The 15,829-nt window shown below is 57.8% G+C and overlaps 1 protein-coding gene across 6 annotated transcripts; it reads left to right on the top strand.

Annotated features, from left to right (window-relative positions):
* The first annotated feature begins 2,247 nt into the window (after positions 1-2,247).
* Positions 2,248-15,829, top strand: PDLIM2 (PDZ and LIM domain 2). 6 transcript variants are annotated; one of them, XM_004004189.6, is made up of 10 exons: positions 2,248-2,358; positions 3,795-3,889; positions 4,577-4,728; positions 6,816-6,885; positions 7,010-7,131; positions 7,286-7,364; positions 11,561-11,649; positions 11,884-12,029; positions 14,160-14,277; positions 15,290-15,829. In XM_004004189.6, exons 2-10 carry the CDS (start codon positions 3,797-3,799, stop codon positions 15,465-15,467), a joined length of 1,047 nt encoding a protein of 348 aa, XP_004004238.2. In that variant the 5' UTR covers positions 2,248-2,358; positions 3,795-3,796; the 3' UTR covers positions 15,468-15,829. The 6 variants fall into 6 exon arrangements, with proteins under 6 accessions (XP_004004238.2, XP_011974654.2, XP_042099072.1 ...); XM_012119264.5 differs by having other exon boundaries at positions 2,263-2,373; XM_042243138.2 differs by having other exon boundaries at positions 2,354-2,388.

The following is a 15,829-nucleotide window of genomic DNA, read 5'->3' as shown; positions in this document are numbered from 1 at the left end:
CCCTCTCCTTGGTGGGGCCCTGGAGCCTCTGTAGCAAATTAACCCTACGCCCTGCCTATACATGATTCCTTTTCTGCCTTGACTTGGCACAAGGTAGGAGGGGTGACCTGGCCGGGGGGAGGGTCAGAGCCAGGAAGGACCTTAAGTCACTAGGGTGCTTATCCCAGTGAGGTGAGTGACTTGCCCAGAGGACCAGAGAGTTGCTGAGGGCAGAACAGTCCACCTTCTGTTCCATAGGGATGTGCCCTAGGGTCGGCTGACTTTCTCTTTGTTGTGAGTTTCGTGATTGTAAATCACAGAGCAGAAATCCTGCTGATGAACCTACAGATCTCTCCAGAGTCTATCCAAGGCAAAATCTGAGGCAAAAGACGTGCAAAACCGAGTCCCTGTTACAAACTGGCAGGATGGGAGTGGGTGGCAAGGAGAGGGAAATTAATCCATTAGATCATTCAAATAATATCCCTTTTATAAAATTTCTTGGAGCACCTGCTGAGGGGGCCAGGCATTGTGCTAGACTCCAGGAATGGAGCAACAAGGCAAACAAAACCCACCCAGCCCTCCAAGGAACAGGCAACTTTATGAGGAGGGGAGTGTGTACAACAGGAGCGTACTCTGTGTATCATCCCAGCTGATGAAGAGAAAACTGAGGCTGGGAGGGGCCGAGGAAATTGCTCGAGGTCACAGAGCTAGGTAGAACAGATCTGGCATTTGCGGTTAGGCCTGCGGGTGAGCCCCACCCCAGGCAGTACCTGTCCTACTCACAGCTTCCAGCTCCCTCAGGGGCTTCCAGCCTAGTTGGGAGTCAGGACAGATGCGTCAGGCAAAGAGGCCACATGGAGAGGCCTGGGATTTGTTAGTGTGAGAGCAGCTTACACACACCCAGACAGAGCTGTGGGAGGCCAGGATGGGCAGGTAGCTGTGCTGGAGGCAGGCTGGTCCAGGGAGGACATAGGTAGGTGTGTGTGTTGGGGGCGCGGGGGAGTCAGGGCACACCTTGCAGAGGGAATGACTCACACCTGACACAGGCAACTTACAGCTGTGCCTACAGGTGTGCTGTGCTGGAAACAGGCCAGCCTGACAGTGTTAGTCTCAGTCGTGTCCGACTCTTTGCAACCCCATGGATCGTAGCCCCCCAAGGCCCTCTGTCCATGGGATTCTCCAGGCAAGAGTACTGAAGTATTCTTTCAGTATTCTCTCCCTTTTCTGGGGGATCTTCCAGACCCAGGGATCCAACCGGGGTCTCCTGCATTGCAGGCAGTTTCTTTACTGCTGAGTCCCCAGAGTAAAGTGGAGATCTGCAGGAGATAGGAGAGCTGGCTCTGGTGGGTCCTGAGGTTTCCCAAGGTGAGGGTTGCCTGGTTTGGCTCCACAGGGAACCATTTGCTGGATGGTTCTGAGCTGATGACACCTGGGGTGTCCTCCTTGGCTGTCCTCTCCTGATCCCTACAGCCAGGGACCCAGGTGGCTGGCAGAGGGCTTGGGGGCACAGGGGAGCATGGGCCGGTAGTGGTTATTGGGAGAGGCAGGCCCCAGGCAGGGGCGACCCAGAGGCTGAGAGGGAGGCAGTCAGGAATGGAAGGGGGATCAGCGCACAAGATCCAGGGATGTGTGTAGTCCCGGAGAGGGGTCGATCACCTCCAGCTGGAGTCCCTCTTCATCTCCTACTGGGCCTGGAACGTTGCCCTGAGTGGAGCAGGCTGGCGGTGCATCTCAGGCCGAGAAGCTCTGCGCAGCCAAAGCACCGCAGCAGTCGGTAGTCACCGCCCCTCCAGCGCGCTGGCGGGGCAAGGAGGCGGAGGCGCGGCCCCCGGGTTGGGATTTGTGGGTGTCAGGACTGCATCTGCGCCAGCATCTGAGCCTGAGTGGGCGGAGGAGCCAGGCAGGCGGACCGCAGACAGACCCAGCCGACCTTCCCCCACTCCGTCCCCGCCCCAGTCCCTTGGAAGGAGGGCGAGTTTCGGGGGTCAGCAGGCTCAGCTGTCTGCGAAGTGGGGCTCCGGGCTCGTCACCAGAACGCCTCTCCGGTCCCCGGGAGGCTGGAGCTACCCCAGAGAGGACGTCTGCAGCCTCTAGGGGGCTCTCGGGAGAGAGTAGCCCCGGGCCCCCAGCGGTCGCGGGCCAGGTGGCAGCGCCCGGGCTGGGCTGCGCGGAGGAGGCGGCCTCCCCCGCCTGGGGCGGCGGCTGGGGCGGCGGCAGGGGCGGCCCTGGGATCACATGGGTGGAGGCAGGTCCCGGAGTCCCGGGCGGGCTCTCCCCAGAGTCAGGCAGACGGCGGCGGCGGCGGCGGGAGCGGCGGCTTCTCCTCGCCTCCCTCCTTCCCTTCCCTTCGCTCTCCGGCCTTGCCGCCCAGCCCGACAGGTGAGCGGGAGCCAGGTGAGCGGGAGCCAGGTGAGCGCTCCCACCTGTGCTCGGGGCGCATGGCTGGCGTCCTCTCCGGCCCCCGGCGCCTTGGCCGTTCTGTGCGCCCGCGGCTCCCTGAGCGCCTGAACCTCTCTGCACACGGCCGCTCCCCGCAGCCTCGCCTGCGGTCGGTTCCCCACCTGGAGCTGGGCTTTCTCCTCCCGGGCGCTCCTACTCCAACCCCCGGGCGCACCGGTACTTTGGTTTCAGAGCTTAGAAGGCGCCTGAACTGGGCGAGCCAGGACGACGGGCTGGGCACTTCTTCGCTGCCCCGGTGCGGAGTCCACTGACCAGCTCAAAGGTCTGGGAATCCAAGGCATTTGTGAGCCGCCACAGCCGACCTGGGGCCTGTGCGGGGGACAAAGAGATTGGGCCGGCGCAAAAGGGGAAGCCGAAGGGTCGAAGGGTCGAGAAGTGGGCAGACAGCCTCACTTGCCCTGGCACCCTCTCCCCAGTCTCCTAAACACAGGAAGTGGTCTCAGTGTGCTTGATAGATTTTGGCAGCGTCTGTAGTCCATGGGCCTCCTCAAGGGCAGCCCCAGGGTGGGTGCTTGGTAGTGTGCTGGCCCAGCTTGGCATTACAGCTTCCTGCCTGGGTTGGCTCCTGACTCCAGAACGAGAGGGTCAGGAAATCCTACAAGGGCCTGGTCAACAGGGACACTCCCTTACCCAGTGGAGGGGCCCTGGATGGGAGTCCTGTGGCCCCAGCTCCGCGGCAGCATCCGTCAGCTCACCCTGCTGGTCAGTGCCCCGGGGTGGGTGTGCCCAGCTTGGCAGGTGAGCCTGTCCTTCTTCCAAGAGCGGCTGGGAGGGCAACAGGCCACTGGGGGAGGTGGAAGCCTTGTCTTGCCACTTGAACCACGTTCCCAGGGGCACAGTAGGCAGCTGGGAGGCCCCCAGCCAGCTACTTGAAAGCCTGCAGTGGTGCCACCCCTTTCTGTTCCCCGAGTGTTGTCCTCCCCCAGAGCAGGGAGGAAGTACCTTGTGCAGTCGGGTTTGGGGACCGGAAGCCAGCACTAGGGGCCCTTAGTGTTGATAGTGGAGGAGGGGAGAGGAAGTGCTGACATCCACCACCTGCCAGCCCTGCCTGCCCACCTGCTCTCAGCAAGCACCAGTGTCTAGCACCCCAACAGCCTGCCTCCAGGGAGCTGCTCTGCTGAAGACGCTAAGGGGGAAACTCAGAGTCCTGACTTCCCAGGGTGGGGGGAAGTGGAACTGAGGCCTGCGGGAGAGGTTAGTCACTTCCTCTACCAACCTCCACCCGCTGCCTCCCCACCCCGCCTCAGCCCCTAACTGGCTGCTCCAGGGACCTGTCACACACCCCGCCTCCACTTCACAGCATCCCCCTGGGGAGCTGAGGGGCCGGCTCCATCTCTCCATCCTTTCTGCCTCAGGTATGGCACTGACAGTGGATGTGGTGGGGCCAGCGCCCTGGGGCTTCCGAATCTCTGGGGGCAGGGACTTCCACACACCTATCATGGTGACCAAGGTGAGTGCTAGTTCCAGGAGACAGGGAGGTGCCCCCAGACTCAGGGCCTTCCCTGTCTGTCCAGTCCTCACAGTCACCTTTCTCTTTTTTTTGTTCTGGAGTCAAGGCCTGTTTCTGAGATTGTTGGCTGGGGCAGAGCTGGGACCAGGTTGCCATGAGGATGTGGTGGCCACTTCTAGGGAGTGAAAGGGAGCTGGGCCAAGTGCAGGGCCTGCTCTTTCTCCTCAGTCACTGACCCCATACCTACTGGCAGCCACTTTTGTGGTTAGTAGGAGAGGCGCCCTGAGCTCTTGGTGATTCTCCCTGACCCAGCCAGGAAGTGTTCATGCAGGAGGCCTGGGCAGGCAGTACCTGCATGATTTGGTTTGCACAAGCAGGGCTCTTTTCAAGCACAGTTCCTGAAATTCTGCCATTGCTTATTCTTTGAGAGGCCCCGTTAGAATCCCAGTGCTGGGGTCAGGGGTGGGGGTGGGGGGCTGCCACTCCAGCTTCTGGACCCCTCCAGGAGGGGATAAGCTGATTAACTGGGTGGACACTGGGTGGGCAGGGAGAGTGATGTTAAAGGGAGATACGTAGGCCAGCCTGGTGCAGGGCAGCTTCTGTGCTTCTTGGGCTGGACAAGGACATTTCCTCCCCTCATTCCCACCTGAGTGTCACTTGAGACGACTTGATCCTCATCCCCTCCAGGTAACTGAGCGGGGCAAGGCCGAGGCTGCTGACCTCCGGCCTGGTGACATTATTGTGTCCATCAACGGTGAGAGTGCAAAGGACATGCTTCACGCCGAGGCCCAGAGCAAGATTCGCCAGAGCCCCTCACCCCTGAGGCTGCAGCTGGACCGGTAGGCCCTCCACCTCCACTGGGCCTGCCAGTATCGCTCTGCCTTCTGCCAGCCCGCTGCACAATGACTGCCCTTACCCCCTACCCTCGGCTCCAGTCTGGCCTGCCTGAGCCACTATGGCTCATCCGTGGGAAGGTCTGGGGCTCTAGGGCTGCAGCAGGACAGCTGAGGCCAACCGGGTGCCCAACCAGAGTCGGGTGTACAGTCAGAGTCGGGCAGGCTGGCATCAGCCACCTGGATACCCGGGTTTGACTGGTTCCCAGTGTGTGGGGTACAGGGCGTGGGCATGAAGTGGGTTGAAGAGGAGGAAGGTGTGCCTGAGGCTGGGTCCCCAGGGTCCCTGCCTCCAATAGCCTCTGTTCTGATCTTGGGATGATGAGGAGTTTGGGGTCTCCCTCCCCATAGAACCCCCCTGTGGCTCCCCATTTCCTCTCTGGACCCTGTTGGGGAAGGTGGATTCCCAGACTCCTGGGTCTTCAGCCTGAAACCCTGGGCTGGGTTGAGGGGTGGACAGGTGGCTTCCTGGGGTGGAGCGTCCCAGTGAGTCAGAGGGCAGGAATGCTGGGAGATCCCCCTGCCAGGAGAGCCCTCTGGGCGGGTCTTGAACCTGAGTCAGGTACCTCCTATACCTCTGCCAATGCCTCCACCAGCAGCTTCCCTCTGGGCCGGGGCTCCATGCCCTCTCCTCACCTCTGCTGCCCCTCCAGTGCTGGGGATGCTGGCTGCCAGGACCTCACATGACCCCAGCGCCTTCAGTGCCTACATCGTGCCACTTCTGGGTCCTGAGTGTTTACAGGAGTGGGGCCTGGAGGAGGAGGGTAGAGAATGGGTCATGGCATCTGGGAGGGGACCGAAATGCACAAGAAGCTGCAGAGTGGGGTGGGGGAGGGGCGAGGAGCTGCTGACACCATCACTTCCTCTCGCGTCCTTCTTGGATGGGACCAGCCCCATCAGAGAGGTGGTACCCCCAGGCCTCCTCCAGTTCCATGTGGGGGCAGGTCCAGACTCCCTGCCTCCTCTCTCTTTTGCTCAAACCCCTCCTAACCTCTCCCAACACCCCAGCCCCTGGAGACCTCTCAGGCACTCAGAAGCCCCAGGCAGGAAGTGGTGCTCTGGGCGGGGCCAGAGCCCAAGCTCCCCTCACTCAGGCCCTAAACTCTCCCCTGGGAAAGAGCCGAGGCTGTGGCTGGCACGGAGTGTGGGGACTGAGGTTCCTTATTGACCTTGCTGGAAGTGGTCAGACCTCCAGGATTGGTGTAGTGGGACATGGTGGGCCCATCCCTCACCCTCAGCAGCTCCCAGCCCTCCAGTCACCTCCTGTTCAAGGCTCCAGTCAGATTCCATTGGAGGGGAGTCCCTGGGGAGCTGAGGCTGGGGGTTGGGGGTGCCTTGGTGATTGACAGGGGAGCTGCCTTGTTCTTTACTTCCTTCAGCTCCCTGCCTGGCAGGAAGCAGGGCTGGCTCCACCCTCTGTTTTATGGTGGGTAGCCTGCAGAAGGGGCAGAGAAGTGATTCTTTCAAAGGCTAAGCTGGCGGGGGGATAGGCCCCTGGAGAAAAGGGGGCAGTGGGCCCAGCTATTGCTGCCCTTTAGGAATTTTGGCAACTCTCTCTCTCTCTGGTCTTAAGTTTCTCTAGGGGTGAAAGATAAAGGATTATTTATATATAGTCAGCTGTCCCCTGCCAAACTGATCCACAAACTGATGCTGACTGGTGATACAGTTTGGGTGAAATGTTCCCCCACCACCACCAAAAGAGAAGAAAGGGAAAAACAAAGGCAAGGCAGAGGGGGGTGATATTGTTTGGAGGTTTTAGAAACTGGAATGGATCGGACTTCTTGCTGAAACGGTGTCCTTTCTGCTTTGTAGTGCCGAATTGTTCTCTGCTGTAAGAGATGATGGTGGTCATTGATGATAGTTACTTGTGAATTTGGTAAAGTTGAGACTTAGCTACCTGACGTCTGAATGTTCTGTACATTTTCCTAATCTTGAGAACCCAGTGTGGGCACAGCTGGAATCTACAGCCCCTACCAGCTTAGTGGAGGTGCCAGGACCCCAGTGACACTCACCTCCCTCTGTCTTCTCTTCAGGCCCCAGGCTGCCTCTCCCGGGCAGGCCAACGGGGAAGGCTCCCTGGAAGTGCTGGCCACTCGCTTCCAGGTAGGACGATACCTCCTGCTGGGAGCCCCACACCCTGAAGTGGTGGGGGCCCCACACCCTGAAGTGATGGGGGCCCCTCCCTTGCTCCTCTCGGCCCTGCTCTTCCAGGCCCCTCTCTCCACAGAGCTCCAGGAGGATACACACTGACAGCCGGGCCTCCCTCAGCCCCCGGACATGCAGCCCCTTCTTCACCCTGCCCCCGACCAGCCCCCAGGCTCCCACTGGAGAGGTGGTGACCAGCCACAGGTGAGCGTGGCGGGTGGGCACCACATCCACAGGTGGAGGCTAGCCTCTCAGAGTTCTGAAGCTGAGTTTAGGGGGCTCTGGGGGTCACCTCTGTTTCCTTAGGGCAGCCTGGTAGACAGGACCCAGGCACTCTCTGTCCATTTCCCCATTTCAGTTTCCAGAGCCTGGCGTACTCCCTGGAACCTGCTTCTGCTGACCACTTGTCCTGTGCGGGCTGCCCTGGAAGCCAACAGGTGAGGATACCTGGTTGGTTGGTAGTGGTGCCTGTAGGGCCGCAGGTAGCTGGCCCCACCTGGGCAGTCAGCACTGCGGTCTAGCAATGGGTGGGCTCCTCTGCGGAGCTAGGAGGCCAGCGCTCTGGTGAGGGAGCAGTCCTTGTGCTGGCTAGACCCAGGTGGCCTTCGCCTTCTGCATCTTACATTCCTACTCGCTGCCACCTCCTCCTTGCTGATGGCTTCCTCCCTTCTCCAGTGTTTCTCTTGGGCTGGGACCGAAATAGTTTTGCTGCTGTTGTTGGGATGATTCCCTTTGGCTCTGGCTGCATCTCTTGAACACATTCCTCCCCATTCCAAGCGCCATGCCTGCCCCCAACTCCCATCACCCATCCCCCCTCTTCGTCCTCTGACTCAGCCCCCAAGAACCACCAGAGAACCACCAGCCGGACTGTGATTCCAACTCGAGTTGCATATGGCTTATTCTCTGTTTTTCCCCCCCTCCCCAGCCTTTTACTTCTGGTCCCACTGTCTGATAGACAGGACCCCCCAGGTCCCACTGTCTACGAGTGACAGCCCAACCCCCACCCCTTGGTGGTGTTTCTCCTCTCCAGGGGCAGGGGTGGGGAGGTGAGGAGTGAGGCGGCCAAGAGTCCTGGCCACAGCTGCTGGGGGCAGAGTTTGTGGGGGCAGGTCCAGCCTTTGGGGTGAAGGGGATGAGGCCCAGCTGCTGGAATCCTACCTCAAGTTGATTCTGCATTCCAGAAAGCAGAGCCTTTGGAGACGGCTGGGGGAGGGTCCTAGAAACTGGGGGCTCTGGAGAAGGACAGAGCAGGGTCTTTTGGAGGCCTCGTAGTAGGGGCTCCCTGGTGACCTGCTGCAGGGCCTGCACAGTGGCCCTCCATGCAACGTGGGCATAGAGATGTATATATTCAATGAGACACCATCTTTAAGGAATTTCAAACATAGTTGTAGAGATAAGAGGGACATGCAAAACAATTTTGGAACAATTAAGCACTGAATGGTATGGTCTTAATTATAAAAGCAGGAGGCGTTCTGGGAGGGGACAGCTGAGTGTGGGCTGGGGTGGCCTGAGAAGTCTTTGTCAGGAATTTTGCTGGATGTCAGAGGTAGATTTCGGATTAGAGATGATGAGCTGGGGAGATGGGAACGCAGCGGTAGGAGCAAGACCTGGCGTGTCTGGGCCTGGGGGCCTTCTCCACAGAGATACGGGCTGAGACCAGCTAGGGATGAGCTTGGTCCATCCTGGCCTCCTTCCTCCCAGTGTCTGCAACCAGGGCAAAGGGGAGAGGCAGATGAGATGGGGAGTGGCTTTCAAAGTGGCGGCAGCAGCACCTTGGAACTTGTTGGTAATGCAGATTCTCAAGCCCCAGTCTAAACTTACTGGATCAGACAGGAGTGAGGGCCTGGGTGGGGTGGGGCCACCCATCTGAGTTCTCAGGAGCCCTCAGGGATCTGCTGCACACACAGCTTTGAGGACCACCCATGTGGTGTGAAGAGGAGCTCTGGGCGGGGTGGCAGGGAGACCTGGGTTAGTCTTACCTCTACTGTGTCACTTTGGACAAGGCCCCCTTCCTCCACTCTCTAGGCCTCAGAGTTGGACCTGAGGCTCTGAATTCCCTTCTTTGATCCTGAGGTCTCTTGTCATTCTTTCGACAAATATTTGTGGGGCAGCTGATTTGGTCAGGCACCCTTCTAGGCTCTAGGGATACACTGGTGGAAAAGCAGAAATTCCTAACCCCCTGAAACTTGCATTCTGGTCTACAACAGTGAGGCTGTGGTCAGATGGGGTGGAGTCACCAGACACATAGCTCCCTCTTGGGAACCACCCGTGCATTTGAGCACCTTCTGACTCTGTGCACTTCAGTCGTGTCCGACTCTGTGCGACCCCAGAGACAGCAGCCCACCAGGCTCCCCCGTCCCTGGGAATCTCCAGGCAAGAACACTGGAGTGGGTTGCCATTTCAAGGCTCTGAAAAGTCCTGTGAGAAAGATGCTTAATTTTATTAATTTCCTAAACTTGTTTAACTGCAGAATTTCTCCTGGGGTTCCCCATTATCCACTCCCCCCACCACTCAGTTATTAACATTCCCCACAACACATTTTGAGGAGTATTGGCTAAGTATTGACAGCTCTTGATGAGCAGATAAACAGCTTTGGAGATGAAAGGTGGTTTGGTAAAGGGAAGTGTCACCTATAGGTGCCTCGGGGGGAGGAGGGAGGGAAGGGAGGGGAAAGGTGAAGCTGCTCCAAGTCAGGGATTTGGGCTGCTCAGGCTTGCCAGGTGGCTCACTTGTAAAAGTACTCGCCTGCAGTGCAGGAGACACAGGAGACGTGGGTTCAATCCCTGGGTCAGAAAGATTCCCTGTAGAAGGAAATGGCAACCCACTCCAGTATTCTTGCCTGGGAAATCCCATGGACAGAGGGAGCCTGGTGGGCTACAGCCCATGGGGTCAGAAGAGTTGGACACTGACTAAACCACCACCACCTTGGGGATGAGGTGGTCTGGCAGGTAGAAGGGGGCAGAGGTGACTACAGACGAGGTGCCACTGCCCCAGGCTGCAGTGGTCATGGCCTCGTCTCTGGCTCCCGAGCTGGCTAAGGCATCACTGGGCTCAGGAAGTAGGACAATACCAGTCCTTATGGTGCCCTTCGGAAACCAGAAGTTGCCCCCTTCTCAACAGGCACACTCTTGGGTGACCAGATATGAAGTAAAAACAGCCCCTGTTTCACTGGCCAGCATGAGGACATGGCCTCCGAAGGGAGCCAGGGTGGATTTCAGCTCTCCCTCCCTGCTGGCCAGTGCCCCCATGCAGGGCACACGCTGGCCTCTCCGGGACAGCAAGATGAACATTGTTCTTGAGTACCTGGTGCTGGCTGTCCTTCCTAAGGGAATAGCCTCACCATCTGTCAATTGACTGCATGGCACCCAGGAGCCCAGCAAGGGGTCCTAGCCCAGCCTCCCACTCCCTGAGTGACTTGGACCAGCCAGTTTCCTTGCTGACCTTTAATCTCCTTACTGTAGAAGCCGAGGAACAGAAGAATGCAGGCTGGTGCAGGGGGTCCGGTGCAGTGAGAGCTTAGGGGTTTGTTTGTTTCTTTGTTTTTTTTTTAAAGGCTCTGAAGTTTCTGTTTTCAGCTTAAGAAGTCATGAAGTTTTCCCACTTGACACCATACTTCAGCCCCAACTTTTAAAAATAAAGCATTTAATTTGGCCGCGCTGGGTCTTAGTTGCAGCATGCAGGAACTTCTATCTTTGTTGTAGCATGTGAACTCTTAGTTGTGGCATGTGGGATCTAGTTCCCTGACCAGGGATCAAACCTGGGCCTCTTGTTTTGGAAGCTTGGAGTCTTAGACACTGACTCCATCCCTGGAAGTCCCATCCCTGACTCTGAATTTTAAAATCGAAAGTGTTTGGCTTTCTGGGAAACTCTGCCCTCAGCCTGGCCTTGGCGAGCCTAGTTGTCCCTGAGGCTCTCCTCTCCTTTGGGGATGGCTATAGAGAGAGTGCAAGATGCAGGCCAGAAAGCAGAGCGACAGGGAGACTACAGGCAAGATTTCCAGGTAGAGAACAGGTGTGAGAGGCCCAGAGGGCAAGCACACACTGAGCAGTGGACTCCGCTGTGAGCCCCAAACAGGCCTGGCTCCTCAAGGCTCCATGGGGCAGGACCAGACTTCCCAGGGCAGTCGGGAGAGGCCGGTGAGCCCAGACCCTGGTGTTATCAGAGGAGAGATCTCCTCCAGCACGTGAGGGAGACGGGACTTTTGTGTAGCCCCAACTCTGACACCAAGAAGGGTCTTGGCCCTTTATGTTTCCTTTTCCTCATTGCAAAAGGGTCAGCTTAGTTTCTCTCTGCTTGTCGGCCTCCCCTGGCACCAGTGTGCAACATCTTTGCAAACACAATGCGTGAGATGGCAGAGGAGCCTGCACAGTGGCCCCACATGCTTGTCTTCAATCTGTCCCGCGCCTGTTCCCCTTGGGGCAGCAGCTCACCCTTCCAGAGCTGGGTCCCTTCTCAGACCCAGTAGGAGCAGCTGCTGGTGGTTGCTGGTGCAGCAGGGGGAGCCTGCCGGTCAGCGAGGGCTGGGGGCCCCCTGGTGTTGGTCTGGGGAACAGTTGAGCTTGGCCGCTCAGATGGGTGTGCTGGCCCAGGGCCCCACTGCTGACTCCTCCCCTGGTGCCTCTCCTTCCCACAGGCCAGCCTCAGCCCTGCTGGCGACTCAGCGGTACTGGTACTGCCACCACCGCCCTCCCCGGGTCCCTGTTCCTCCAGCCCCAGGCTCAGGTACCACTGGGGTCTGGAGGGAGGGGTGGGATCTTGGAGGGTCTGGGAGCAACAGGAGACTGTCAGGTTTCCCAGAGAAGGGTGGGGGGGTCCCAGCTCTGTAAGCCCAGTTGGCTTCCCTTTGACCCCCAGAATTCTTTATCCCACCCCGGGCCAATCTTCTCTGCCCTCCTGCTCTTCCTAACCCCCGGGCACGGGCCCCTCACTCCTGGCTGGCTCCCTCCATCCCTGCAGTGTAGCCTCAGAAGGCGAAAGCCACCTCCTGAGAGAGGATTCAGAAGTCTTCAAAATGCTGCAAGAAAACCGCGAGGCACGAATGGCCCCCCGGCAGTCCAGCTCCTTCCGGCTCCTGCAGGAAGCCCTAGAAGCTGAGGAGAGAGGTGAGCCACTGGGGGCTCGGGCAGGAGGACATTCCCCCAGGACACTCTGAACCGCTGACCAGATGTGTTAATAAATTAGCATTTAGATCAGTATTTTTTAAGGCTCTGACTTATAGAAGCCAGCGTCCCTGAACTTCAGGAGCCTCTGGTCTGATAGGGGTTACTGGGGTGCACCCAAAGGTGCTGGCTAGGTTCACGGAAGTGCCAAGGGAACCATAAAGGTAGGTGGTGGGCCCTGGGTCTCCAAGGAGGACTTCATGGAGGAAGAAAGGTTTGACTTGGCCCTTGAAGAAAGATCAAGTCTTTCACAAACGGCCTTAAGATGGTGGCTGGGAGCCGTGTGGAATGTGGAGATCTGAGCCAGAGGGTTTTCGGGTGGGATCAAGAGGACTCTGGCTGCATGGAGGGGGGCTGAGGAGGTTAAGTCCTGGCTGTGAAGCCTTGCATCCAGGCTGAGGAGTGTCCCAACCCAGGAGGGCTGGGTTAAATAGTGCCAGAGGATACATGAGGGGCCGAAGTAGGCAACAGAAGTATGGGCTCCTGCCAGGGGTGAGTTGTTAATTCATCAGACGTTTACAGACTCATCCAGTGGATCAGCCTTAAGCTATGTGGCAATCAAAGGTGGTCAGGACCCACCTCTACTCCCGAGGAACTCCGTGTATTGGGCAGACTGGCTGCTCAGCATTCTGGGAAGTGGATGTTTGTGTGTGTGTGTGTGTGTGTGTATCTGTGTGTGATAGGGGGGCAGGCACTGCCTCCTTCCAGAGGAGAGATGAGGAGGGCCTGGCCTTGGCAGTGGTATCAGGGGGACGAATGATGGGACTGTCAGAAGTATTTGATCAGCAGAATCACTGGTACCTGGTGAAAGAGAAAATGTTAGTCACTCAGTCATGTTTGACTCTTTGCAACCCCATGGACTATAGCCCGCCAGGTTCCTCTATCCATGGGATTCTCCAGGCAGGAATACTGGAGGGGTCTCCAGTACTTTGGCCACCTCATTCAAAGAGTTGACTCATTGGAAAAGACTCTGATGCTGGGAGGGATTGGGGGCAGGAGGAGAAGGGGACGACAGAGGATGAGACGGCTGGATGGCATCACCGACTCGATGGATGTGAGTCTGAGTGAACTCCGGGAGTTGGTGATGGACAGGGAGGCCTGGCGTGCTGTGATTCATGCGGTCGCAAAGAGTCGGACATGACTGAGCAACTGAACTGAACCTGGTAACTGGTTCCAAGTCTGACGTTTTGCTCCTGGAGGTATTCACAGAGAGAAAGGAGACAGGGTAAGAAGGTTTGGAGCAAAGCACATCCATCACCACTCCAAGGCCTTGGCAGGCCCTGGAAGGAGGCACAGAGAGAGGTGGGGAGGGGGGCAAAGTGTGTCCATCACCACCCCAAGGCCTCAGCATGCCCTGGAAGGGGGCACAGAGAGAGGCGGGGTAGGGGGCGGTGAGGGCAGTGCAGACAGATGGTGACTTCACCCCTGAAGTCTTGGCATCCTCAGCTGTAGACAGGGACCATACCTGCCAGGTAACATCTGTGCTTCATCTTCACGTTGTTCCAAGGCTCAGACACCATAATGCACATGAGAGCCCTTTGAAAAGTACACAGAGGTGGTATGGTGTGTGTTATTATCTGTTATTACCATGTCTTTAATGTCATGACTGGATCAGCAGAAAGGAACCGCCTGCTTGGTCTGATGTGTCAGACACTGAGCACAGACACTGCTCAGGCTGCCTTAGCTTGGGTAGCTCAGCCTTGAACCTGCTCCCTGCTCTTGACCAGCCTCAGCCAAGGGTCTGGCATGATCATCTCCTTCTTCCATGACCCCCGCTCACACCCATGGTTACGTTGAGGTCCACTTGGAAGTGTACCTCTGACAACGAGTCTCTTTGGAGCTGGTGCTGGTGGAGGTGGAGTGAGCATCAAAAATACAGCCTGGGGACTTCCCTGGTGGTCCAGTGGTTAAGATTCTGCCTTTCAATGCAGGAGGGTGTGTGTTCAGTTCCTGGTTGGGAGACTAAGATCCCACATGCCTTGTGGCCAAAAAAAAAAAAAAAAAAAAAAACCAGCCTGATGCTGCTGCTATGGACAAGCTCTGATGTGTCTGTCTGTCCTCCCCCCTGTCCAGGTGGAACACCTGCCTACCTGCCCAGCTCGCTGAGTCCGCAGTCCTCCCTGCCCACCTCCAGGGCTCTGGCCAGCCCACCCAAGCTCCACACGTGTGAGAAGTGCAACACCAGCATCGCGTGAGTGTTGGCCGCCTGGGGCGCAGGGCCTGGGATGGGGAGGACAGGGCCCAGATGCTCTGCGTGAACCCACTAGCCAGAGGCCCTGGGGAGAGCGCTGCCACAGGGGACTTGTGATGGGCTCAGGGGTCGTTTCAGCCTTCTTGGGATGCTTGCACGGGCTTTTTCCTGCGGTCTCTCCTCCTGCTCCATTTCTTACCCTGCCTTCCTGGAGGAGGAAGAAATGCTACTGTTTTTGATTTCTCTCCAATCATCATCTCACTGCCTCTGGAGATCTGCTCCGCCTCCTCCTGGAAGGTCTTGTTCTTACTCCCTTCTTCCCGCTCTTAGGCTGCCTTTTCCAGAGGAAGGTGCATTTTTTCTCAGTGGGTGGCGTGATAATGTAGCCCAGAGAAAACAGTCTCTGGAAAATTGAGCCTTGGCCATCCCACTTTCCTGGTAAATTTCTTCCATGCTCAGTGTTGACGGTCAAATAACTCTAGGCAAGTCCCTGGCCTCCATGTTTCATCTGCAGAATGGGAGGCTGCCCACCCCTGCTGTGCATACCCAAGGAAGGGGATCCTACGCCTTGGTTCTCAAAGAGCTGCAGCTGGGCCCCTGAGGGATTTCAGCCAACACCCCCAGAATTTCCCCTTCAGGAGGTCCCCAGCCCCAGGATTTGCATCTCCAATTCATCCCCTGGTGACACGATGCTGTGGGTCTTGGCACCTGGGACTGCACTTGGAGAATCACTATTCTGTTAACAATCCAGAAGATTCAGGATGGTGCTTGTCTGCCTTTGTGTGGGGGAGGAATAACTTTAAAACTGGGGTCCTGTGGGTGTGGGCTGGGGTTTCCCTGAGGGTAGACCTGAGGAGTCAAGTGTTTGAGATTTTGGGACCTTCCAGGGTCCTCCTGGCTCTGGGCTGGGAACCAGGCTCCCTGAGAATGGGAATGGTGGCATCGTGCCAGGCACTCCTGTCCCTCCCTCCTGCCCCCCAGGTTAATGGCTGTCCCCTCCCTGTCCCTGCAGGAACCAGGCCGTCCGCATCCAGGAGGGGCGGTACCGCCACCCTGGCTGCTACACCTGTGCTGACTGTGGGCTGAACCTGAAGATGCGAGGGCACTTCTGGGTGGGGGACGAGCTGTACTGTGAGAAGCATGCCCGCCAGCGCTACTCTGCAGCCCCCACCCTCAATTCCCGGGCCTGAGCTCTCAGCCCACCCTCCACTCTGTGGGCACCTCACGCCAGACCTGTGCCAATAGCACGTTGGCCTGGAAAGGTGATGGGGAGCGGCGTGAAGCCAGAGGCTGGGACCTGCCTGTGCTGCTGGTGAGGGCAGCCCACCTCCCCAGGCCTCTGCTGGATACTATTGCGTCCTCCTGAAGGACAGGCTCTGCATTAAAACCCGAAGTGGATGCTGTACTGGACATCTTTGTGCACCAGGGATTAAGCAGGTTGGGACATGGATATGTGTCTAGAAGGAGAGGGGTGGGCCAGAGGCTACAGGTATTCACTGTGTAAAGTTTTCAATATATGAGCACTAAAAATATATACTGTACATGAACAAAA

Source organism: Ovis aries, chromosome 2 (genome assembly GCF_016772045.2).
Source record: "Ovis aries strain OAR_USU_Benz2616 breed Rambouillet chromosome 2, ARS-UI_Ramb_v3.0, whole genome shotgun sequence".
In the NCBI taxonomy this organism is placed as follows: domain Eukaryota; kingdom Metazoa; phylum Chordata; class Mammalia; order Artiodactyla; family Bovidae; genus Ovis; species Ovis aries.
The sequence above is the reverse complement of the archived record's forward strand: the minus strand, read 5'-3'. Positions and strand labels throughout refer to the sequence as shown.

What these genes read in the sequence shown, in the direction of transcription:
- PDLIM2 (XM_004004189.6), top strand. Translation starts at nt 3,797, where the DNA reads ATGGCACTGACAGTGGATGTGGTGGGGCCAGCGCCCTGGGGCTTCCGA. An exon ending in TGCTGGCCACTCGCTTCCAG is followed by an intron (nt 6,886 to 7,009) that starts GTAGGACGATAC and finishes CTCTCTCCACAG; the next exon opens with AGCTCCAGGAGGATACACAC. An exon ending in TCCTCCAGCCCCAGGCTCAG is followed by an intron (nt 11,650 to 11,883) that starts GTACCACTGGGG and finishes CCATCCCTGCAG; the next exon opens with TGTAGCCTCAGAAGGCGAAA.